We start from the raw sequence: 22,970 nt of genomic DNA, 5'->3' as shown, positions 1-22,970 counted from the left end.
GCAGGAGAATCACTTTACCCAGGAGGCGGAGACTACAGTGAGCCAAGATCATGCCACTGCACTCCAGCCTGGGAGACAGAGGGAGACTCCATCTCAAAAAAAAAAAACACAAAAAAATACTTTATTTTAGGGTCGGGCACGGTGGCTCATGCCTGTAATCCCACCACTTTGGGAGGCTGAGACGGGCAGATCACTTGAGGTCAGGAGTTCAAGATCAGCCTGGACAACATGGTGAAACCCTGTCTCTATCAAAAATGTAAAAATTAGCCGGGTATGGTGGTGGACACCTATAATCCCAGCTTTTCTGGAGGCTGAGGCAGGAGAATCGCTTGAACTTGGGAGATGAAGGCTACAGTGAGCCAAGATTACGCCATTGCACTCTAGCCTGGGTGACAGAGCGAGACTCCATCTCAAACAACAAAAAAATGTATTTTAAAAAACAGGCAGCTGCCTGCATTGGCCAGCCAGTATAGTTCGCTTACCCCTGGGCTAGTCCACCTATCTTAGTTGTTGATTGATTGATACAGTTATTCTGAAATAGAATCCCTTCCCATCTTCCCGCATTCATACAACTCGATCCAAGTTAGTGAAATGAAAACCAAAATTCCTTGAGCAAACTTCCTGCTTTCTAGCACCAACCTCACTGATCTATCTCCCATGCTATTCCATTCCCACTCGCTTCTTCTCTCTAAAATTCATCCACTCAACCCATCTTTCTACTCACAGAGAGTCCCACAGAAATGCCAACAACAATCACCCTCTTCTTCCCGGCAGCCACCTAGGAGAGGAGGATGGACAATGCAGTGTAACTGGGGGGATTCCAGGGCACGAACCTGCTGTGTGAGGATATCAGGGCCAGGAACAGGGGAGGGAGGGAACAGGCTTTGGCTGAATGCTGGGGCTTTTATGTCCCCATGAGAAGGAACAGATAGAGGTCTCTGGTCAAGTATCAGTGGGAAGCACAGACCTTCTTCAGTTCCTCAATCCCGTGCAAGGCGCTATCTTCCGTCCCCTCCCTAGAGGCCACCACAGACCTAAGAGGACAGACTCGAGGTCAGTGGCACTGGTTGGGAAGCAGAAGCCTATGGTTTATTAGGCAGGCTACATTAAGAGATGGGAATAAAGGGAAAACTTTCATTGAATGAGCGCCCACTCTTTGTTGGGCACCATGACAGACACTCCATAGAGTTGAAAACCCCAAATAACCCAAATACCTACAGCAGCCAGTCAGGCGACATAAGTATGCAAAGTGGACCAAGTGTAAGGCAATAAGGAATGGGGGCTAAGGCAAGCTGGACACAATCCCTGCCTAAAGGCATTCAACTCAATTTCTAAGAAGCACAATTCAGGCCAAACAAAATAGTCACAGCCTAACTTGGTTTACCTGTCACCCCCTGCAATGAGGTAGGTGTAAAGAGGTTTCTGTCCCAGACTCTTCATCAGTTGATTAAAGGACACCTGTCAAGTGGGAGAGGATGTGAAGGGGTAATGACAGAGAAGAAACAATTATCTTGGATTTTCAACTCCTAGAGGACAGAGACTATATAATGATTCTCTTAGACCAGTGCTTAATCCAGTCCTACATGGAATCTGGCGCTTCAAGCTGCCACTTGGGGATGATTAGTTGGCGGTGCATGGGATGTAGAGACATTGACAACAGACTGGTGGGACTCAGATGGGCTCAGAAGAAATGGGACTTCATGGTGACACCTAGCTTTTGGAAGAGAGAGAGAGCCAGGCTTGGAGTCCAGGTCTAGTGAGGGGGCACCTGGGAGCTCAGTTATGGTGATCTTTATGGTACTGAGGGTCACCTCAAGAAGTGGAGAGGGAAGAAAACCAGGGACCAGGGTGCTCACCGACATGAGGAATGCCATCCGGCCAGAGGTGCCCCCTCCACTCAATACAACCAGCCCCCCATCTGGCTCCTGAAGAAAGAAAAAGGTGTATATCACCAGGGCCTAGCTTAGATTGGGGGAAGCATATTCTTTGTCAGTAATGCAAGAGGAACTGAAAAGACTCCTTATCCCTCCTCTCATCACAAAATTGACCCTAATACACGCAGTGTAGTGTAGCAAAAAGAACACCAGATTAGAGAAACCAGTTTGACTCCCATGTCTTGCTCTACTACTTATTCAAATCCTTACTTATCCCCAAAAGAACTGAAAGTAGCTTTGTCATCTAAATAAAAGTACATAATAAAAGCAGCGTCATCCAGCAATTATTAGCTGGGTGTATTTGAGCAAGCTACAGTGATTATCTTTCTAAGTATTTGTTTTTTCATCTGATAAAAACAAACAAAAAGAAATCATATCAACTTCACAGGTTTTTGTGAGAGTAATAGCTGTGAAAGTAGATTGTCAATTATAAAGTATTAAGCAGATAAGTTATTATTAATAGTAAGATGAAAATAAGGATCCGAAAGGGAGGATCTCCAAAAGGGAGACAGGAGAATGAGATCTATTTTTTTGGTGAAATAGACACCAAAAAAAGGAGAAAGAGGGAAACAGAAAAGCTGAGGCAGGGAGCAGAAGGAAGGTTAGTACCTTTAGCACTTCTTGAACTTTCCCGGCCACTTGTACCATGGTGGTCAGAACAGATTCGCTGTAGAGTCTCTGCAGGGAACAGGCAGGAATCAAAAGCCAAGAAGTGGAGGACGGTGGATGGGGGAGGGGGGTCTCAGGGTTTCCAGTATTAGGAGCCATGGTCAGGGAGGGCAGAGGTGGGATTGGGGTTGGCATGTTTATTTGCAGGGTCCAGGGCATGGGTCTGGGTTACCTGGTATGTGGGCAGGGCTTGGCCCTCCTCCTGGAAGATCTCAGCATCACATTGCCCCAGCAATTGAACAATTTTCTCAGCATCTGCTTTGTCTAGGTCCCGGGTCAGTGGATTTGTCTTCTCTGTGATTGGCACAGCTGCCTCATACCCAGACAACTAGAAGGAAGAGGGGACAAGGAGGGAGCAGGAAGACACAGCCTCATTCATGCCTGCTGAGCTGGAGGTGGGAGTGGCAGCAGGCACAGAGTTTGGACACACACACACACACACACACACACATATCACACCGGAAACTCAGCCTGCACTTGCTACTCTGGGCATATTAGGGAAAGAACATCAGGAAGGAAAAAGAGGTGAGCAGAAACCCAGGGCGGAGGGAAGACTGGATGAAAAATAATTCTAGGAATCAGCACGGAAAGCCAACATGGAGAAGGGGTCTCACCTCCCACTGACCAGGCTCCGGGGTCTCAATGACATGTTGAAACTGTTTTGTGGCCGGCATGGTCCTGCGCTGTGGATACACTGTTCTGCTTGCCTCTTCAGCCACACAAACCCCTCTGGTCACAGTGACTCTGCTTCCAGTTGGCAGGGCCTTATCCGAGCCACAGTGATGATTAACCCAAGCACCCTGGGCTCTCAGGGCACCCCTCCCCCCCATACCACCACCTGCACCATCCTTTCCTGGTCACTAGGCCGCCAGCCCTCTGGTAACCTCAGGGAAACTCCTCTTTGGATGCACCCTGACTCCCCAGCCTCTGCTTTGGCCCCTGAAGAGGAAGACCTGAGGCTCCTGACTCTTGCCCTACAGGGACAATGCCCTCTTCTCTGGAGGGCCTAGAGCCTGGGAGTGCAGGACAACACCCAGAGAAGTGAGAATCCCTGGGCAGGTGTCCTCCAAGGCCAGAGATCAGGGTCTACAGGTCAGCAGTAGTCAGAGGACCTGGCCCATGACTTGATCACATGCTCCACAGGCAAAGTCCCACTGGTGTGCCTGTGGGCACCCTCTCCTCTCAGAAAGGAAGGCAGCAGAAGCTTCCAAGCCCCAAGTGTGCACACACTGTACTGAATATTACAGCTGGAAAAATGCCACAGAGACAGAAATACTGCATGGAGAATTAGAAACCAAAGGATCTGCCCTAGACACAATGTTAGCCAGCATCTATTTACACTGAACAACACACTTTTCACAGACAGTATCTCATGGGATACACCAACACTAAGATGTTGGTCAATATTGACACCTTCATTTTTCAGATGATGAAACAGGCTCAGAGTAGTTGAGTTGGTTGCTTAAGATCACACAGCTTGACAAATTGGGACTCACACCCAGGTTCTCACTCCAGATTTCAAGCTCGACCAAAGCATGAAATAATGTAAGGGCTTACATGTTTATTGAACAAAGGAAGTAGCTAACAAATTGGTGCAAATTTACAATCATCATCCATTCACACAGTGTTGTGAGATTTATAAAGATCTCTCCCCAACATTGTCTCATTTGAGCCTCACAACAACCCTGTGAGGTTTCGCTCGCTTTGCTTTACAGGTGGGAAACCTGCGGCGCAGATAAACCAGTTTCTCCAAAATCACACCGTAAGTGGCAGAGCTTTAGAAAAACAAAAACAAACAAAAAAAAAAAAGACGAAAAGAAAGGAATAACAATTTTTTAAAAAAGCCATAGGTCTCTGAGCTTTGATTCTCCCTAGAAGCCCAACACTCTTAACAATCTCTGTATCTCCAGGTTTTAACTGGACCCATAAAAGATGCTCAATAAATATTTGCTGAATAAATGAAAGAATGAATGAGAAAGCGAACGGAATTAAATCAGATTATGAATGGGAAAGAGACTTAAAAGCTGACGCAGTCTATAAGTAAGGGATTGTGAAAGCAATTATTATCTTCATCATCCCTCTGTCCCCTCTCCTCTTAGCCCCTCGGGCACTGGAGGTGGAATTCCTCCTCCCGACTTGGCTCTTCCACGCGGGCAGGAAGGGGATCTCCCAGGTGCCGGAGACCCTCGCACCCGAGTCTCCCCCAACGCCCCCGCCGGTTCCTCCGCCTGAGCTGGGAGAGAGAAGGGATAAGGGATGGGGGCCCCGGAGGCGCCATTGGGAGGGTCGTGGGAGGAGCCCCGAGAGGACGGGGGTGGGGGGCTGGAGGGGAATGACGGCGGCCAGAACCCCGGCGGGGCGGGGCGGGCCCGCGCGTCCCGGTCGGGCTGCGGCGGAGCCAGCGGGGCCAGCGCTGCAGAAGGCGGCTGGCTCTCCGGGACGGTCACATCCCGCTGCAGGGGCGGGCGGAGGCCGCCGCACTGCCTCCCGCATCGCGGACCCAGGCCAGCGTCCGGGCAACGCCCCCTGCTCCGGGACAGACTCCCTGCCCGCCCGAGCTCTGGGGGCTCCGCAGACCCGCGCCCGCTCGGCCCGCAGCTCGGCCCCGCGCTGCCCGCCTCGCCGGGCCCGCGCCAGGATGGGGTAGGGGCAGCGCCACCGAGTCGGGCGATGGGCCGCCCTCTGGGCACCGAGCAGCCCCCGGAGGCCTGACCGACCGCGAGGACCGGCGGAGGTGGGTGTGGGCAGGGCTGACCGCGCTCTGGGGGCGCCCGGGCAATGCAGGGGCGGGAGGACGAGGGGAAAATAGGGCTGTTGTGAGCTGGGGAGCCCGGGAGAGCTGCTACCCCTCCCCCCCGTGCGTTCTGGGCAGTCCTTGACCCCTCACAACTCCTGCCACCTCCAGGAGCCCCGCCTGGATGTCAAGCGGATGCCCCAGTGCCCCCCCAGCGGACTCGGTGGGGACATGGCTTCGCTGATGCCCCTTTCCCCATATCTAAGTCCCACGGTCCTCCTGCTGGTCAGCTGTGACCTGGGCTTTGTGCGAGCAGGTGAGTAAAGGGGAACGGGGCTGAGGGCCAACCAGAGCTGGTCAGTGGGTGAACCTGTTAACATCCTGGCTCCTGCAGACCGGCCTCCCTCTCCTGTGAATGTGACGGTCACTCACCTCAGAGCCAACTCGGCTACTGTGTCCTGGGACGTCCCAGAAGGCAACATCGTCATTGGCTACTCCATTTCCCAGCAAGTATGAATCACCCTTCTGCTCCCCCAACCTGTGTCCTTGGATTTCTGCACATTCCTTCACTTAGGTGGGGGGATCTGGAAGCAGGCTATCCTGGCTCAGGCTGCCCGTTTCACGCTACTCCCCCGGAGTGCTTGGATGTTGAAGAGTCTCGGTTGAGCCTTGTGGCCTGGCACTGGGTTGAGGCTGTCCTCCTCTCCCCTCATCTCCCTGCAGCGGCAGAATGGCCCCGGGCAGCGTGTGATTCGGGAGGTGAACACCACCACCCGGGCTTGTGCCCTCTGGGGCCTGGCTGAAGACAGTGACTACACAGTGCAGGTCAGGAGCATCGGCCTTCGGGGAGAGAGCCCCCCAGGGCCCCGGGTGCACTTCCGAACTCTCAAGGGTTCTGACCGGCTACCTTCAAACAGCTCAGGCCCAGGTGAGGGTCTGTGCTATTGGATTCTCTGGCTGCTTACCTGGCTTGCAGTCTCTTACTTACTTCCCCAAGACAAGAAACAGTCCAGCTGAGGTGAATAGGATGATTTAATTCATTTATTAATCAATTCATAGTATTGTACTGCCAGGAAAGGAAGGAAAAGCAGGTGAGAAGGGGACTGGGTATAGACAGGCTGCTATTGAGTACAGACAGGCTGGTATTGAGTTGTTTGGGAGGGCTTCTAAGCTTCCTGTTACCCAACTTCACATCCGCTGCATCCTGCATGAGTGAGTAATTAACCTGCAGCCATCTGCTTTTTGGTTGCTAACCACCTGTCCACCAATGGCTTCCTCCCAGGGAGAGGCTACCCTACACTCCAAGGGCAACATTATGATGGGTTTACCCTCTCTAATCCCCAGCATCTCCATCCTGCACATGTCTGCACAGAGAGCTATTCCCCAGTAACCTGGAGTCTGCCTTCTCCCTTCTTAGGAGACATCACAGTGGAGGGTCTTGATGGAGAGCGACCACTGCAGACTGGGGAAGTGGTCATCATTGTGGTGGTGTTGCTTATGTGGGCTGGTGAGTAAGCAGCTAGACAGGGGACCAGGGACTCAGTAAAGGTGGGAGGTGGCACAGGTTGTCAGAAGAAAAAGAAGTGAGAGAAATGGGCCAGTCACGGTGGCTCACGCCTGTAATCCCAGCACTTTGGGAGGCCGAGGCAGGCAGATCACCTGAGGTCAGGAGTTCAAGACCAGCCTGGCCAACATCGCGAAACCCCATCTCTACTAAAAAATACAAAAATTAATGGGGTGTGGTGGAGAGCACCTGTTATCCCAGTTACTCAGGAGGCTGAGGCAGGAAAATGACTTGAACTCAGGAGGAGGAAGTTGCAGTGAGCCGAGATGGTGCCACTGCACCCCAGCCTGGATGACAGAGCGAGACTCTGTCTCAAAGAAAAAAAAATGAAAGAAATGGAGTGGGGAGATACTTACTTGAGGAGTGATGATTCGAAGTTTGAAGAGAGGGAGAGGAGGCTGTTGAGAGCCCAGAGAGGAGGACTGCATTGGGCACCAGGAATTCAGGATGTTCTTCATATAATTTTCTAGAAGCTATGGGGGTATCTCCCTGGGGAGAAGGGGTAGAGATGAAGGCTCAGACTGTATTGTGTTTCAGCTGTAATTGGGCTGTTCTGCCGTCAGTATGACATCATCAAGGACAACGACTCCAACAACAATCCCAAGGAGAAGGGAAAGGGGCCAGAACAGAGTCCTCAGGGAAGGCCAGTGGGGACAAGACAGGTGATGTGGGGGCCAGTGAGGGCGGAAAGGGTGCTTTTGCCCCTGAGGGGCAGCCAGGGAAAGGAAGAAGGTCAAAGAGGGGCAGAAAAAAGATGGAGAATGGAAGACCTGGGATGGGGGAGGCTGGAGAGAAAGGGTGGCAGCTTTTACTTTCCTGAAATTGAGACTCAGTCCATTTTCTTTCACAGAAAAAGTCACCATCCATCAACACCATCGATGTTTGAGGGAAGAAACACACCCAGAAGAGAGATGCACTAACCACTTGGGGATGGGGTGGGGTCAGGGAAAGTCCAAGATGGTGACCTGCTGGAGACTCCCAGAGGGTAATGACACTCCCACAATCTCAGGCCTGGTACCCATCCTCTTTCCACTGTGAGCAGAGCCAGTCTGTTAAGAGTCTGTGCCCCTGGACCTGGGGAGTGGATATCAGATGGGATATCTCCTCCCATCCCCTGGTCCAGGGGAGAGTCACTTGTTCTACCCTATCCCATTATGTCCCAAATGGGGCCCCATTCCACCTGTATCAGGACTCTCAGCATCCCCAGCTGCCCCCACATCTTGCCTCTGGGCCTCAGAGAGGGGTGTTTCTGTGGGTACTCCTCTTTCCCCAGCAAACAAAAGGAATTGTCACAGCCTAGAGGCAGATGCTGCACTGCACTACTCCAATGTCTTCCATGGAGCCTCAGGTGCTCCCCCTCTCACCTGGCAGCCCCTTCAGCTGCCAGTGATCTCACTCCTTGGACATTTTTCCAATAAAGGTTCTTGGACAAACTGGAGCTGACTGCATAGTATGCCGAAGACATTTCCTCACCTCGTCTCTCTCCTGACCCTCCAAGGGCCCCTCACACCACCACCTACTTGACAGGAGCAGATTCTCATTGCAAGGTGTAATAATATTCCACCCTGGGATAGGGACCAGGAAGAAGAGGTGTAGAAAACTAGAACCCCAGATTCTGTTGCTTTGTTGGGTGAGAAGGGGAAAAAGACAAGAGAAAGATGTAAGTTCCGGCATCACTGGAAACTAAGGTGTATCATATGAGAGGGCAATAGCTTTTTTATTTTCACTGCTTGCATCAACAGCACAGCTCCTCACCACTTATTCTTCTGACTCCTCCATCAATCCTGGGTTAACGGTCAGAAAGGACTAAGCAGTGTCTTGGGGACTAATGAACGGACAGCTACACTCATGGATTCCTGGTGCCACATGCTCCTATCCTATGTGTTCCTGTGTCTGTTCCTCCCTCCTTTGCATTCCCTTTCTTCTCTGTCTCTGTTTAGACAAAGTCAATAATAACTGTAAATCATAAATGAGTTTATATTCATGCTCTGCCACCATATCCAGAGGAGGATTCTGAAAATAAAACTGAGGGGCTGGGACTCCCCTGTCAAAAGAATTATCATTTGAGCTCTGAGGCCTACTTGTTTCCTGTGAAAATAGGGGCTGTCCTCTACTCTTTCTTGTTTTCTAAGGGGTGGTTGGTGGCCATGAGACAAACACCTGTTGACATTTGCAACCACTGTGGGGGAAGGTTTCTGGACCCACAATCTCTCTAGAGAGCATATGCTACACTTTCTGGAGAGTCACAGATCTTCCCAACTTTGGATCATTTCAGAGCAGGCTTATGAGTAACTCCTTTTCTGCATTTCAATATCTCTGGTATGTTAGAAGATAGGCAAAAAATTCGGAAAGGAACTCCAATCCAAACAAAGATCAACAAGTCAATATCTTTTCTACTTAACCAATCTCCAACCCCAGGTATCACAAGACAACCTGTCAGGTGAGCCAAGTCTGGTCTGTCCTCAAAACTGAACCATAAAAGCATTCCAATGTAAACAGCAGTGTTTAACCCACCATTACCCAATTTGGAAGTAGGGTACCTTACATTTCTCTAGCAGCTGGTTCCAAAACACTCATCTCTCAGATTCTGAGAATAAATATCATCATTTATTGGGATGGGAGTATCACAGGGTATAGTATCATGGCATGGAGAGAGCGAGCTAGGAGTTGAGAAGGAACATAAAATGTGTTTAAAGCTACCAACTCTAGGTTGAATCCCAGTTCCAAGTCCTTTGCTAACTGTGTTAGTTTGAGCAAGTGCCCTGAGTCTCCTGTTATGTAAAATGAAACGAATAACGTTATCCTCTTCAAAAGGTGGTTTCGGGATTAAATGACACAAATGCATGTATAACACTTTGCACAGTACCTGGCAGATACATACTGGGTATTCATCATTAGCTATCGTTATTAGCCTTGCGATCCCTTGCAAGTCATGTAACCTATTTGGGTACAATTCCGTCAACTGCAAAAGGCCTATAATACCAACTGCCCTGCTTTTCTCTAGGGCTGTGAGTATTAAAAGAGTGCACTCAGCAACAGTCAGGTATGACAAAGAGCAAGACGGACCGCGGTGACGTAGGGCTTAGGACTAGCCGAAGGCTTGTGGGCGGGGCTTGAGTTAGGCATCAATCCCTCTCAAGGGCCCGCCCCAGATCTCACCGCGCTTGCGCACGTTCTGTTTGCTTCGCCGCAAAGCTACGTGTAACCTTGCGACGCGTGTTGCGCTCCGGTCGCGTAAGCGTCAACGGCTGTCGCTGCGGCTGCGTGGCGGGTTGTCCAGGTAACCATGGGAGTTGTCGCTGTCTGGTAGCATCTGAGAGACAGGTGTGCGTCATGCGGTTGAAGCACCTGAGGACCCTGCTGAGCCCTCAGGTGAGGAGTTGCATGCCCGTCCCTCCCCTTTCGCTTTATGTTACGAGAAAGGTGGGGATATTAGTTTAATGATGTTGAGCTCCTACTGTGTGCAGAAGGCTGTAAAGGATGTATCGATGACCCAGGCCCTGTCCTGTCGATACAGTGTTCAGGAGGTGAGATGCAGCGCTAAGCTTTCCTTACATTTCATTCACATCAGTTGTGTACAGGCCCCGGCCCCGTGCTGGCGCTCGAAGAAATTCCAAACCACCCGACTTATTGCCCCTGCCTTCAGGAGGCTCGTATTACAGGGAGAGGTGCACACGTAAGCAGCGAGTATACATCCACCCATAATTAAATAAGCGCCTTAGGTGCAAGCCGTGAAGGGGGAGTGCAAAGACCGAGCCGTGTATACTGATGGTAGAGATCTAATTTCCTCCGATTCTGGAGAGTCGGGGCCCTAGGGGAGGAGCCCTGGAACAGGGTGAAGAAAGGGTGAGCTTTGGAGTTAGCACACCAGAATTTAAGTTCTAGCTCCACCATACTTTCTTATTTCCTTTTTAAAATTTCTTGTCTTTTCCTTATTTCAGATCCACCACTAATTTATGTATTTATTTATTTGAGACAGAGTCTTGCCCTGTAGCCCAGGCTGGAGTGCAGTGGCGCGATCTCACTGCAACCTCCGCTCTCGAGTTCAAGCGATTCTCCTGCCTCAGCCTCCTGAGTAGCTGAGATTATAGACATGTGATATCATGCCCGCGTAATTTTTTATTTATTTATTTATTTATTTATTATTATTATTTTTGGAGAGATGGGGTTTCCCCATGTTGCCCAGGCTGGCCACCACATCTTTAAGCAAATGACCTGATATCTCTAACTTTAGTCTTTATTATACAGTGTTTCTGAGCACTCATCAGCTTCTTCATTTGGAAAACATGAGTACTAATAGCAACTTTAGGGGACTTGGGGAAGAGTAAGATAGAGTAATATACCCAAAAGAGCATTTTAAACTGAAAAGCAGTGTGAAAAATTGATAGACAAGAGAAAGGACATTCAAAATTCAAAGGGCAGAATAATAGAAAGCTAGTAAGATGTCTGGCCAGGTACAGTGGCTCACACCTGTAATCTCAGCAATTTGGGAAGACAAGATGGGAGGATCACTTGAGCCCAGGAGTCCAAGACCTCTACAGGAAAATTTAAAATTAGCCACATGTGGCAGCGAGCACCTGTAAGGCCCAACTACTGGGGTAACTGAGGTGGGAAGGTCTCCTGAACCGAGGAGGTCGAGGCTGCAGTGAGCCGTGATCACACTGCTGCACTCCAGCCTGGGTGACAGAGCAAGACTCTGTCTCAAAAATAAATAAGTTGTTCCATAACTGAGTGCATAATATGTACTAGGGCATCTTAAGTAAAGAAATTGGGATTGTGGTTTATGGATTTACCCATACATGGATTTAAATCATGGTTCTTGGCCAGACACAGTGGCTCATGCCTGTAATCCTAGCACTTTAGGAGGCCGAGGCAGGTGGATCACCTGAGGTCAGGAGTTCAAGACCAGCCTGGCCAACATGGTGAACCCCCGCCTCTACTAAAATACAAAAATTAGCTGAGCATGGTGGCACATGCCTGTAATCCCAGCTACTCGGGAAGCTGAAGTAGAAGAATTGCTTGAACCCAGCAGGCAGAGATTGCAGTAAGCCAAGATTGCACCACTGCACTCCAGCCTGGGTGACAGAGTGAGATTCTGTTGCAAAAAAATAATTAATTAATTAATTAAATCATGGTTTTACCACTCACAAACTGTATATGTGAACTTGGGCAAATTACTTAATCTTTTTGGGCTTCCATTCCTCTATCTGTAAAAGGAGGATAAATGTAGCATCTACCTCAGTGTAATGAGGTAAAATGAGACTATGCTTGTCTGGCACTTATCAAAATGCTTATTCTATGGTAAGTACTTATTAAAGTACTTATTATTTTATTTTCTACCTCACTTAATAAAACAATCTACTGAGGTACATATTGTGGAGAAAGGAGAATTAATTGATTATGGGAATCAGGAAGGCTTCACAGAGGGTGTGGCATTTGGACAATAGAAGGAAATTAGAACACAGGCCGGGTGCAGTGGCTTACGCTTGTAATCCCAGCACTTTGGGAGGACAAGGCTCATGGATTACTTGAGATCAGGAGTTCAAGACCAGCCTGGACAATATGGTGAAACCCTGTCTCTATCAAAAATGCCAAAATATTAGGCGGGCATGGTGGCACACACCTGTAGTCCCAGCTACTTGAGAGGCTGAGGCAGGAGTATTGCTTGAACCCAGAAAACAGAGGCTGCAGTTAGCTGAGATTGTGACACTGCACTCTAGCCTGGGGAACAGAGCGAGACTCCATCTCAAAAGAAAAAAAAAAAAGAAGGAAATTAGAACAAAAGAGAGTTGTGCTTTCTCCTTAGTTGGAGAAAGAAAAAAAAAAAGATTTGTACTCATTGCTCAGCAAGCTGTCCCTTGAATCTGTAATTTAAAAATCTCTTTACCCTAATGGAAAAATTGGAAATGAAATCCTCTTTCAGTCTCTCAAAATAAGATGATGTCATGATGCAGGTAGGGCTGAATGCCCAGGATTGGGCAAAGCGATGAAGCAGGAGGATCAGCAAAAGTTGGTGAGGAGCCCTTAGCCCTTCTAACCTAATGTAATGAAAAGTTAGAGGGTGATAGTGATGGTGGTGTGTCTATTTTCTGGTTTGAGGTTTAGGGGAAAAGAGCCTTTTTACTTCTGACTTTGGAGATAGGTGAGTTTGGAGTGAAAAGTGTCAATGTTTTAAGCAAGAACTCTAGTGTCCAAGTAATTAATCAAACAACTGGAGCAAAAGAAAAGCAGAATAAATGTTTTGATTTCAAGGAAGGAAACCCTTTGTAGCAGAACCATATAGGAGCAGAGCTAGTGTTGGAAGGGTCAGGTCTGGTCAGAATAATTCACCTGAAGATAACTTCTAACTTGGGTTTCTGTCAAGTGGGTAGGTAAGAGGAAAAGCAAGTGGCATTGTTTATCCTGAGTCTCAGCTCTAATTATTTTACTCCTCCTATCCTGAACTCTCACTGTCTCTCCCTTTCCTGCCAAATAAGCCCAAACTCCTTCAAAGACTCTTCCTGAGCTGGCCTGTTTTTCCTGCCTTACCCCTTCTGTTCTACTATTTATAAGGTATAATAGTTTTAAATAAACTGAATTCGTGTTTCTTGTCCAGAACTTGCCTTTGCTCATTGTCATTGCTCACATCTCAGATAATTTCCTCCCAACTGCATTCATTCTTCAAAGCTTAATTTTGGTAATTTAAGCATAAAATTCTCTCAGGCTTCTCCAAACTATTACAGCACTTTATACATACTTTAATGGGACTTTTCCTATTTTGCACCATCTTATTAGACCTGGAGGCAAAAATCTATGTTTTTCTTTTTGTCTCTCTCTCAGCCCCTGGCCAAGTGCCTTGATCAATAAGGTACTCAAAAAATATTAATTGAATGAATAGCTAAAGATCAAAACTTATCAGACGAATTGAATTTATTTCAGTAGCAGACCTGGCATCTAAGGGAACGAGGAGGCTGTTGCAGCGATTCATTGATACAGTTGACTTAGCACACTGCCTCTTAGTACATTTGCATATGAGTCTCTAGAAGCACATGGTTCTCACAGTCTAGGATCTGAAGGCCTTGGAGACCAGGATGGGCCACAGGCATCTCTTTATTTTGAGGATAGGACCATGACAGGAAGAAAATTGACCAGAATTACACTAGAATTAATGGAGCTCGAAATGCATTTGGCATTCTAGACCAGCACATGGGTTTGCTTTTACCCCTTTGCCTCTGCAGGATGGAGCTGCAAAGGTGACCTGCATGGCTTGGTCCCAGAACAATGCCAAATTTGCTGTCTGCACAGTGGACCGAGTGGTATTGCTGTATGATGAACATGGAGAACGGAGAGATAAATTCTCCACCAAACCAGCTGACATGAAGGTAAAGAGTATATTCATGTGTACCTTAACCTACTGATAGGGTCATACAAACCTGGAAGACCTAGTCTGCCTCCTAGCCATAGGCATAGGAAATGGAGTACCCCACCTTTTTCTCAGTATAAATCCTCAAGCCCCTTTAGTAGCACACATGTACCTTTTTTCTTTTTTCTCTTTTCTCTTTCATGTATACTCATTACTGCTTTTTCTATTTTTTTTTTAACTTTTAGTATGGCAGGAAGAGCTATATGGTGAAGGGCATGGCTTTTTCTCCTGATTCCACTAAAATTGCCATAGGACAGACTGACAACATCATCTATGTCTACAAGATTGGAGAAGATTGGTGAGGATAGAGACTGGGAGGTGGGATGGCTCAGGAAAGAAGGGAAAGGCAAGAGAAATGCATCTCTGGGGAGGGGAAATGAAGAGGATGAGAAGCCAAGCTTGGGTATTGAAGGCACTTTCTGGAAACTGTTGTTGCTTTTCTACCTTCGCCTGTCCCACATGTTCTGCAATCCCATCCCTGGAGGAATCAGTCCAAGGAGGCCCTGTGAGATCCTGGAAGCCCAGAGTGATGTTGCATCTTTGTTACTGCTCCGAAGCTCCTTAGGCTCCCTCATATGCCTCCTTTCAGGGCTCCTACAGAGTAGTCAGAAACACTAGTGGGCCAGGAAGAAACCTGCTCTTTCTTCTCTTCCCTCAGCATCATGTTTGGCAATTTGTTTATGGAAGTGGTTTTAAATTTGCTTCCCCTCCTTTTGTTTGGCAGGGGTGACAAGAAAGTCATCTGCAACAAGTTCATCCAGACGGTAAAGTTCAGACCAGTCCCTGGAAGCTTAGGATGAGCAAACATTTATCAATATATCTACTTATATATATGTAGATATATTTGTATAGTAGATATAGTAGAAATGCAGGAGTTGCATTTCTAACATCTGAATCTGGACTTTTCCTACTGCAAGGACGGTGTTTCGTGGCTGCTCGTGGTCACCTGCTTTCTTCCTCAGAGCCCTGTTGTGTCCCTTCCCTATAGGGGATTGAGGTGGTGGTGTGTGGTGGGGTGTTCAAGTTGTTATAAATGTGCTGGCCCACACAGATAGGGTTATCTTTTTCATCATTTCCTTTCATGCAGAGTGCTGTCACTTGTCTGCAGTGGCCCTCAGAGTACATCATTGTCTTTGGACTGGCTGAAGGGAAGGTAAAGGAGGGAAATGCAATAGAGAGGGTGGTTGGGAAAATGGTTCTGGAGAGAGGAATATGGTTCATCCTCTTTCTTAGGATCAAGTTGTATACTGGGGAGAATGCATAGGGACCAATTTTGTGTGATAGTTTTTCCTTTTTTTCTTAGGGCCTGGTTAAATTTAAATAACTTAACAATACTTGTGTCCATTTTTCTGTTTTCAGGTTCGTTTAGCAAACACCAAAACTAATAAATCCTCTACCATCTATGGGACAGAGTCTTATGTGGTGTCCCTGACAACAAAGTGAGTAAAGAGGAGTAGTATCACAGGAGTCTGGAAGTGTTAGGAAAGCGCTGTGGGGAAGTCTGGACTGCAAGACCATAGTATGAAAGGCAGGAGAACTGGTGGCAGGAACCACAGACAGGGCTGTGTTCGACAGAGAAAGGGGCTTTCTTGGTGAGATAGAATAATCTCTTCCTGTATTTCTCTCCTTTCTCCTTTTTCAGTTGCTCTGGGAAAGGAATTCTCTCTGGTCATGCAGATGGTACCATTGTTAGATATTTCTTTGATGATGAAGGCTCTGGAGAGTCACAGGTATGAATAAAGAATGCTGTGGGAGGCTGACGTGGGTGGATCACTTGAGTCCAGGAGTTTGAGACTGGCCTGGGCAACACAGTGAAACCCTGTCACTACCAAAAAAAAACAAAAAAATTAGTTGGGCGTTGTGGCATGGGCCTGTAGTCCCAGCTACTCAGGAAGCTAGAGTGGGAGGATCACTTGAGCCCAGGAGGTTGAGGCTGCAGTGAGCTGAAATAGCACAACTGCACTATAGCCTGAGTGACAGAACAAGACCCTGTCTCAAAAAAAAAAAAAAAAAAAAGGATACTGTGGGAATAGGGGATAAGGAAATTCCAGGAACCCTCCTAGAGGAGGTTGGACTTCTAAGGCATTTGGATTGAGGTACTAAAGGAGGGGGCTAGAGGAGTGAGACCTCAGGGACAGAGAAAAAGTTGGATGTGGCCACCAAGAGGATTTGTGTTTAGGAACCTGGAGCTTACTACTTATAAGAAGGGATGAAAAGCAAAAAAGCAAAAAAAAAAAAAAAAGAAGAAGAAGAAGAAGGGATGATTCAGGTGCAAGGGACCTTGGAGCAAAGGGAAATAAAAATTCTTAGGGGAATGAAAAGTGAAAATTATTCCTATTTACATAAAATATACATATATATTACATAACATATATATGTATATATTTACATATGTAAATTTATAGAAAAAAGAGTTAACCATTTCCTCTGGAGAGGGGAAAGGAAAAAGATGGGAGATAAAAAGGAAACTTTCATGTTTTACTCTATATACTGATATATTTGAATCATTTACATTAAGAATTACTTGTAGGCCGGGCACAGTGGCACACGCCTGTAATCCCAGCACTTTGGGAGGCCAAGGCGGGTGGATCACCTGAGGTCAGGAGTTTGAGACCAGACTGACTAACAAGGTGAAACTCTGTCTCTACTAAATACAAAAAATTAACCAGCATGGTAGTACATGTCTGTAATCACAGCTATTTGGGAGGCTGAGGCAGGAAAATCGCTTGAACCCGGGAAGCAGAGGTTACAGTGAGCCAATATCAAGCCATTATACTCCAGCCTGGGCAACAGGAGTGCAACTCCATTTCAAAAAAAAAAAAAAAAGAATTACTTGTATAGATCAGGCACGGTGGCTCACTCCTGTAATCCCAGCACTTTGGGAGACCAAGGCAGGTGGATCACCTGAGATCAAGAGTTCGAGACCAGCGTGGCCAAAATGGTGAAACTCAACTCTACTAAAAATACAATAATTAGCCAGGTGTGGTGGCCCGTGGCTGGAATCCCAGTTACTCAGGAGGCTGAGGCAGGAGAATCACTTGAACCTAGCAGGCAGAGGTTGCAGTGAGCTGAGATCGTGCCACTGCACTCAGTCTGAGTGACAGAGCAAGACGCCATCAAAATAAAAAAAAAAAAAAAGAATTACTTGTATAATAATTAAATTTAACCCTCCTTAAAAAAAGAAGCCCTATGCTCTTTGTGGGCCTAGACAGTGTTGGTTAACATGTAGGACATCTCCTTTTCAGAGGAGCTTTACCAGGTGCATATTAAAAATTTCCAATACACAAGCATTTTGAGGTTTTTCTAGAGAACAAGGTCAACAAGCATCTGTATAGAGTGTGTGTGTGTGTGTGTGTGTGTGTGTGTGTGTGACAGTTTGTGAAGAGTTCAGGATTAGGATGTGTTGGGATGGGAAAATGTTGGGAGAAAGACTTCTGCAGGGTATGATGGTCAGAGTGAATGTATCAGGTGTTGAGAGTTGAGAAATTATTTCTGGGGTGGAGTCTTCAGAGAGTGATTGAAACCCTCTACTCCTGTCTGTCTTAGGGGAAGTTGGTTAACCACCCGTGTCCACCCTATGCCTTGGCATGGGCAACCAATTCCATCATGGCTGCAGGCTGTGATAGGAGGATTATAGCCTATGGAAAAGAAGGCCACGTGTTACAAACTTTTGATTATAGCCGTGACCCTCAGGAGCGGGAGTTCACCACAGCTGTAGCAAGTCCTGGCGGCCAGTCCGTTGTGCTAGGAAGCTATGACAGGTGAGTCCCCTTTCCAGTTTTATCTTCGGCCTACTTTCCCTGTGAACACTTCCTGCTTTATGCTTTAGCCAAATTATTCCGAGCCAGAGTGGGAGACTGGACAAAAATCAAGTGTCTGTTGAAAGAGATTCTCGGATTGTAATTCATGCGCTTTCCTCGACCTGTTCTCACCATCCATGGGTGTGCAGGCAGTTCCAGATGTCCTGTGCTCTTGTTTTGTCTCTGTGCCTCTCCTTGTGCTTCTACAGCAGAATTCATCTCTGATCTGTTTCCATTGCCCGCTTTGAGACCGCTTAGAGTTTCTCACATCATATTACAGTTTGTTGTTTGCATCTATCTGGCTAAATCAGAGTCCTTAAGAAGGGGGCTTGTTATTCATCCTTTTATCTCCAGTGCCTAGACTAGCATCTGTATGCTAAATATATTCAAGATATGCTCAGATGTTTGGTGAATGAGTGAATGAATGATGGAGCAGCAGATAAACAGCCATGTCCCAGGTCTTTTCACTTCTCTGGCATGTGTTTAACCCCAGCTTTGTCAGTCCTGTCTATCCCCTTCAATCTTATGTCTCCTGGTGTTCTGTTCTTTCTTCACTGCCTTCTACCATTTATCTTCTTGTTCCATATTTTTTTCCTCCTAATAGCTCATTTTTCTCACCTACTTGTTTCATATTTTTTGCTCCTAACAGCTCATTTTTCTCACCTGCCCTGATCTTTTTGTTTTCTCCGCTCCCCTCACTCTTATTCTGTTTTAGTTTTGCCTTGATTTTCCCAGCTTACCTCCTGTGCACCTTTGTGTCCTCTCCTGCTAGGCTGCCTAGCTTGTGTGTTCTTTTTATTTCCTTTCTTCTCTGTAAGAGCAAGACTAATTTCCTTTGGTTATCAGCCCATTTGCACGTTTTAGCTCAGCCTTGATCTCTTCTAAAAGCCACATACTTTATTTCAGGCTTCGGGTGTTCAACTGGAGCCCTCAAAGAAGCATCTGGGAAGAGGCAAAGCCCAAGGAGATTGCCAATTTATACACCATCACTGCCTTGGCCTGGAAGCGGGATGGTTCACGGCTCTGTGTGGTGTGTTACTAGTAATCCCAATCTGGATCGGTGACTTTCACCAAACTAGAAAAAAATCCTGCCTTATCCTAAAGCACTCTCCCCTGACACTAGAGAATCACCTCTTTCCTTTTGACCCTAACCTAAAATTCTGGTTTTAAAGGCAGGAAGGAGAAATTCATACTTTATTGGAGGTCACAAAAGGGACAAAGAATTGTGTGTAGGCAGGGTTAGTTTCTCCCTTTTATCCCATTAATATGTGATGCCCTTGAGTCCAATGATTGTAGCCTGTTTCCTTTTGGTACTTCCAAAAACTGCCAGCTCTTTTACTGCCAACCGTTCTCTAGACTCTAGAGCCTAGGTGTTGAGGATGTCTGTGGATACTCTCCCCATGCCAGTGTACTATGTGTGTGACCTTTAATGCTGTCACTTTCCCTTCCAGGGCACACTGTGTGGTGGGGTGGAACAGTTTGACTGCTACCTCCGAAGAAGCATTTACAAGAAGAAGTTTGAGCTGACGTATGTGGGACCTAGCCAGGTAAGCAGGATGGTAGCCTACTGCACTGAGACCTTGCATGGCTCATTCATCCTGATACATATCTAACATTTCCCTGCCTTCTGGCCACAGCCATAGTGTCAAATTTAATCTTCGTCCCTCTGGAAGAGCTGTTCTGGGCAACAGAATATGTCAGGGCAACACCCTGGTATCTTTCCTGCTGTGGTTCCTGCAGCTTATTGTAAGAAAAGTTTTAACCACTGGGCTTAACGTGTGCAGAGATTGCCACTTACGCCTTCCTGGTTTAAAACTTTACTGCCTACACACTGTCAACTGGGCAATTTGATAAACAGGATTATAAATGTGAACTCTATTGTTTTAAGGCCTCTGAGCTTACGTATTTGATGTTGCAAGCTAATTTCTCAGTTCCTGAGCCCACTTTTTCTCTTTTTTCTACCTCTGTCCTTTCATTTATTATACATTGGTTTCTTTATTCCTTTGTTCTTTCCAGAAACATGTATTAATTCTCTACTATGTGTCAGCAGTATTAGACATTGGGAATACACAGATAATTATCTGTAAGACACTGTCCCTTGGATCAAGGAGATCATTATAACAGAGGACACAGACATATCAAAAGATAATATTGGCCAGATGCAGTGACACATGCCTGTAGTCTTAGCTACTCAGGAGGCAAAGGCAGCAGGATTGCTTGAACCCAGGAGTTCAAGGCCAGCCTAAGCAACATAGCAAGACCCTGTCAGTCAATCAATCAATACATACACTGTGATCAATGATACATAAGGTTTGTACCAAGACTATGAGAACATACAGTGATTGGTTTTACCCAGTGGAACTTTCAGAATTATGTAAATTACAAGCATCAAAAGAGCTAATATAGGAAAGCATTTCATAAATAGTAAATCCCCATATAAACGTAAGGTACCATTACTATCAACAATATCCTAGGCCGAAGGAGGAACAAGATATTAGCTTTGTTTAGACTGTGGAGGTGGGCAAAGGGCATGGTTGTTCACCCTTCTTTTGGGCTGGGGAAGCCTAAGGGGCTCAGACTTGTCCTTTACCAAGGTGATTGTGAAGAACCTGTCATCGGGAACCCGAGTGGTGCTCAAGTCCCACTATGGCTATGAGGTGGAAGAGGTGAAAATCCTGGGAAAGGAGCGTTACTTGGTGGCCCACACGTCAGACACACTGCTGCTGGGGGACCTGAACACTAATCGCCTTAGTGAGGTAGGAACCAAAACTGAGGGTAAGGGTGGGGAATGGGGCATCTTGGCTTAATACTTGTGGGAACCCAAAATCCCTAGGGGTAAGAGCTCCATGTGAAGGTTCAACATTCTGGTGTAGGGGACCTTGTTTCAGGGAAGGAGACCCAGGAGGTTTACAGTTCCAGAGTATGAATCACCATCTTTGGACTGTTTTGATGCCATCTCTCAGAAACATCTCTCTGGTTCCTCTCAGGGACCAAAGCAAATTCTGATACAGCACCTCTTTTGTGTAGTGCCAAAGCCTCCCTAAATATGGTCCTTCTGCTTCCTAACCTGTCATTCTTTTGGCATTGTCTTGGGTAAGTACCCGCATTGCTTCTTAAGTCTTCTCCTTTACAGATAGCCTGGCAGGGATCTGGTGGCAATGAGAAGTATTTCTTTGAAAATGAGAGTGTGAGTAGAGCTTGATTCACCATCACCATCTCCGTAAGCCTCCTTCTAGCTTCTGTGTCATAAAGATGGCAAGTTGCAAGGGATAGGGAAACAGCAGATAAAAAAACGGGAGGATGAAATTGGCAGGGTAGGAGAACAAGGAGAAAAGTGGGAGTCACCTTGAACTGACAGTATACCTGCCACATCTGTTTTTCTTCATATAGCCTTTCCACCACATAACAACTCCATTTTTCCCAGGTTTGCATGATCTTCAATGCCGGAGAGCTAACCCTGGTGGAATATGGGAATAATGACACTTTGGGTTCTGTACGCACTGAATTCATGAACCCCCGTCTCATCAGGTAAGCTCACAAGATTTTCTGAATCCCTGAAACCCAAAAAATTCCTTTTAGACTCTTAAATTCTGTGTCTTCCAGTTAACCTAAAAGCTTCAACCAGGCATGGTGGCTCACGCCTGTAATCCCAGCACTTTGGGAGGCTGAGGCAAGCAGATTACTTGAGTCCAGGAGTTCAAGACCAGCCTGGGCAACATGGTGAAACCCCCTCTCTACTAAAAATACAAAAAATTATCCAGGCATGGTGGCACACACCTGTAGTCCCAGCTACTGAGGAGGCTGAAGTGGGAGAATCACCTGGAGCCTGGGAAGTCAAGATCATGGCTGTAGTGAGCCATGATCACACCACTGCACTCCAGCTGGGGCAACCAAATAAATAAATAAAAGCTTCATCCCATGTGGTACTTCAGAGCCTTTAATAAACATCCCAACTACCTAAGCCCATTTTGCCTTACCTCACCCTTCATGTTTCAGTGTTCGTATTAATGAGCGGTGTCAGCGAGGAACAGAAGATAATAAGAAATTGGCTTATCTTGTTGATATTAAGACTATTGCTATAGGTGAGTGAGACTCTCATAATTTTAATAACAAAATAGATGTTTATATCACACTTTCATACCACAGAATTGTGTTCATCAGGGAATGCAGGAATCTGAGAAGCACCAGGTAAATAGTAACGCCACACGTACAGTGGATATATGAAATGTTTAAATTAATATGTGTGCATCTCTACCTAGATACCTAGATATAAATACATAGGTACAGGCCAGGCACAGTTGCTCATGCTTATAATCCCAGCACTTTGGAAGGACAAGGCAGGAGAATCATTTGAGCCCAGTAGTTCAAGGCTGCAGTGAATGATTGTGCCACTGCACTCCAGCCTAGATGATGGAGTAAGACCTTGTCTCTTAAAGACAAAAACAAAAAAAACCCCAAAGGTCCATAAAATTATTAATATTCTCTAGACATATATCTTAGGGTTGGCAAATTGTGAGCAGTAGAGAAGACCCATTAAATTTATGAATTTTCCTGTTTAGATTTCATAGAATCATAAACTGTTAGAACTGGAAGAGGTCTTATTTTTTGTATAGCTTATCATTAGTAACTAATAATGATAGAAACTTTATTTTCATTTCACAAATATTCACATTTATAACTCTTATATGTTAATATTTTTATCGTGAAATGTTTCAAGCATAAAAATAGTATAGAGAATAGCATTACCTATACAATGTAGCTGTTGAAAATTGGGCTCTGAGCCAGGCACAGTGGCTCATGCCTATAATCCCAGCGCTTCCGGAGGCTGAGACAGGAGGGTTGCTTGAGCTCAGGAGTTTGCGACCAG

The 22,970-nt window shown here is 46.5% G+C and overlaps 3 protein-coding genes across 9 annotated transcripts in view; 2 read left to right on the top strand and 1 right to left on the bottom strand.

The window, feature by feature from the left end:
- GCKR (glucokinase regulator) overlaps positions 1–3,750 on the bottom strand; it is a 53,196-nt gene extending 49,446 nt beyond the window's left edge. For 3 of the 5 annotated variants that reach the window (XR_002479182.2, XR_002479184.2, XM_021674446.2), the window contains exons 1-7: positions 3,218–3,739; positions 2,776–2,931; positions 2,544–2,612; positions 1,857–1,925; positions 1,385–1,458; positions 968–1,034; positions 725–778 (exon numbers count right to left, since the gene is read on the bottom strand). Coding sequence is in view for 3 of the 5 variants with exons in the window: in XM_021674446.2 (XP_021530121.2) it covers positions 725–778; positions 968–1,034; positions 1,385–1,458; positions 1,857–1,925; positions 2,544–2,612; positions 2,776–2,931; positions 3,218–3,433 (705 nt within the window). In the remaining 2 variants the exon portion in view is untranslated. Of the gene's footprint in view, positions 1–724; positions 779–967; positions 1,035–1,384; positions 1,459–1,856; positions 1,926–2,543; positions 2,613–2,775; positions 2,932–3,217 lie in introns of all 5 variants that reach the window. The other 2 variants (XM_064363954.1, XM_021674445.2) reach the window with 2 other exon arrangements.
- Positions 3,751–5,508: 1,758 nt separating this feature from the next.
- On the top strand, positions 5,509–8,957 carry FNDC4 (fibronectin type III domain containing 4). Its single transcript, XM_012475542.3, has 6 exons — positions 5,509–5,653; positions 5,732–5,847; positions 6,061–6,265; positions 6,755–6,844; positions 7,439–7,563; positions 7,752–8,957. Exons 1-6 carry the CDS (start codon positions 5,533–5,535, stop codon positions 7,785–7,787), a joined length of 693 nt encoding a protein of 230 aa, XP_012330965.3. The 5' UTR covers positions 5,509–5,532; the 3' UTR covers positions 7,788–8,957.
- A 1,180-nt stretch (positions 8,958–10,137) lies between these two features.
- Positions 10,138–22,970, top strand: part of IFT172 (intraflagellar transport 172) — a 44,466-nt gene continuing 31,633 nt past the window's right edge. The window contains exons 1-14 of one of the 3 annotated variants that reach the window (XM_064363951.1): positions 10,138–10,273; positions 14,119–14,262; positions 14,489–14,601; positions 15,028–15,067; positions 15,391–15,456; positions 15,663–15,742; positions 15,946–16,033; positions 17,850–18,064; positions 19,010–19,133; positions 19,555–19,650; positions 20,698–20,859; positions 21,237–21,290; positions 21,528–21,631; positions 22,100–22,185. In XM_064363951.1, coding sequence (XP_064220021.1) covers positions 10,235–10,273; positions 14,119–14,262; positions 14,489–14,601; positions 15,028–15,067; positions 15,391–15,456; positions 15,663–15,742; positions 15,946–16,033; positions 17,850–18,064; positions 19,010–19,133; positions 19,555–19,650; positions 20,698–20,859; positions 21,237–21,290; positions 21,528–21,631; positions 22,100–22,185 — 1,411 coding nt within the window. In that variant the 5' untranslated portion in view covers positions 10,138–10,234. Of the gene's footprint in view, positions 10,274–10,341; positions 10,429–14,118; positions 14,263–14,488; positions 14,602–15,027; positions 15,068–15,390; positions 15,457–15,662; positions 15,743–15,945; positions 16,034–17,849; positions 18,065–19,009; positions 19,134–19,554; positions 19,651–20,697; positions 20,860–21,236; positions 21,291–21,527; positions 21,632–22,099; positions 22,186–22,970 lie in introns of those variants that run through there. The other 2 variants (XM_064363952.1, XM_064363953.1) reach the window with 2 other exon arrangements.

Source organism: Aotus nancymaae, unplaced genomic scaffold (assembly GCF_030222135.1).
Source record: "Aotus nancymaae isolate 86718 unplaced genomic scaffold, 86718_ANA_hifiasm-v0.15.2.pri h1tg000057l, whole genome shotgun sequence".
Taxonomy (NCBI): domain Eukaryota; kingdom Metazoa; phylum Chordata; class Mammalia; order Primates; family Aotidae; genus Aotus; species Aotus nancymaae.
This window is presented reverse-complemented; position numbering and strand designations above follow the sequence as displayed.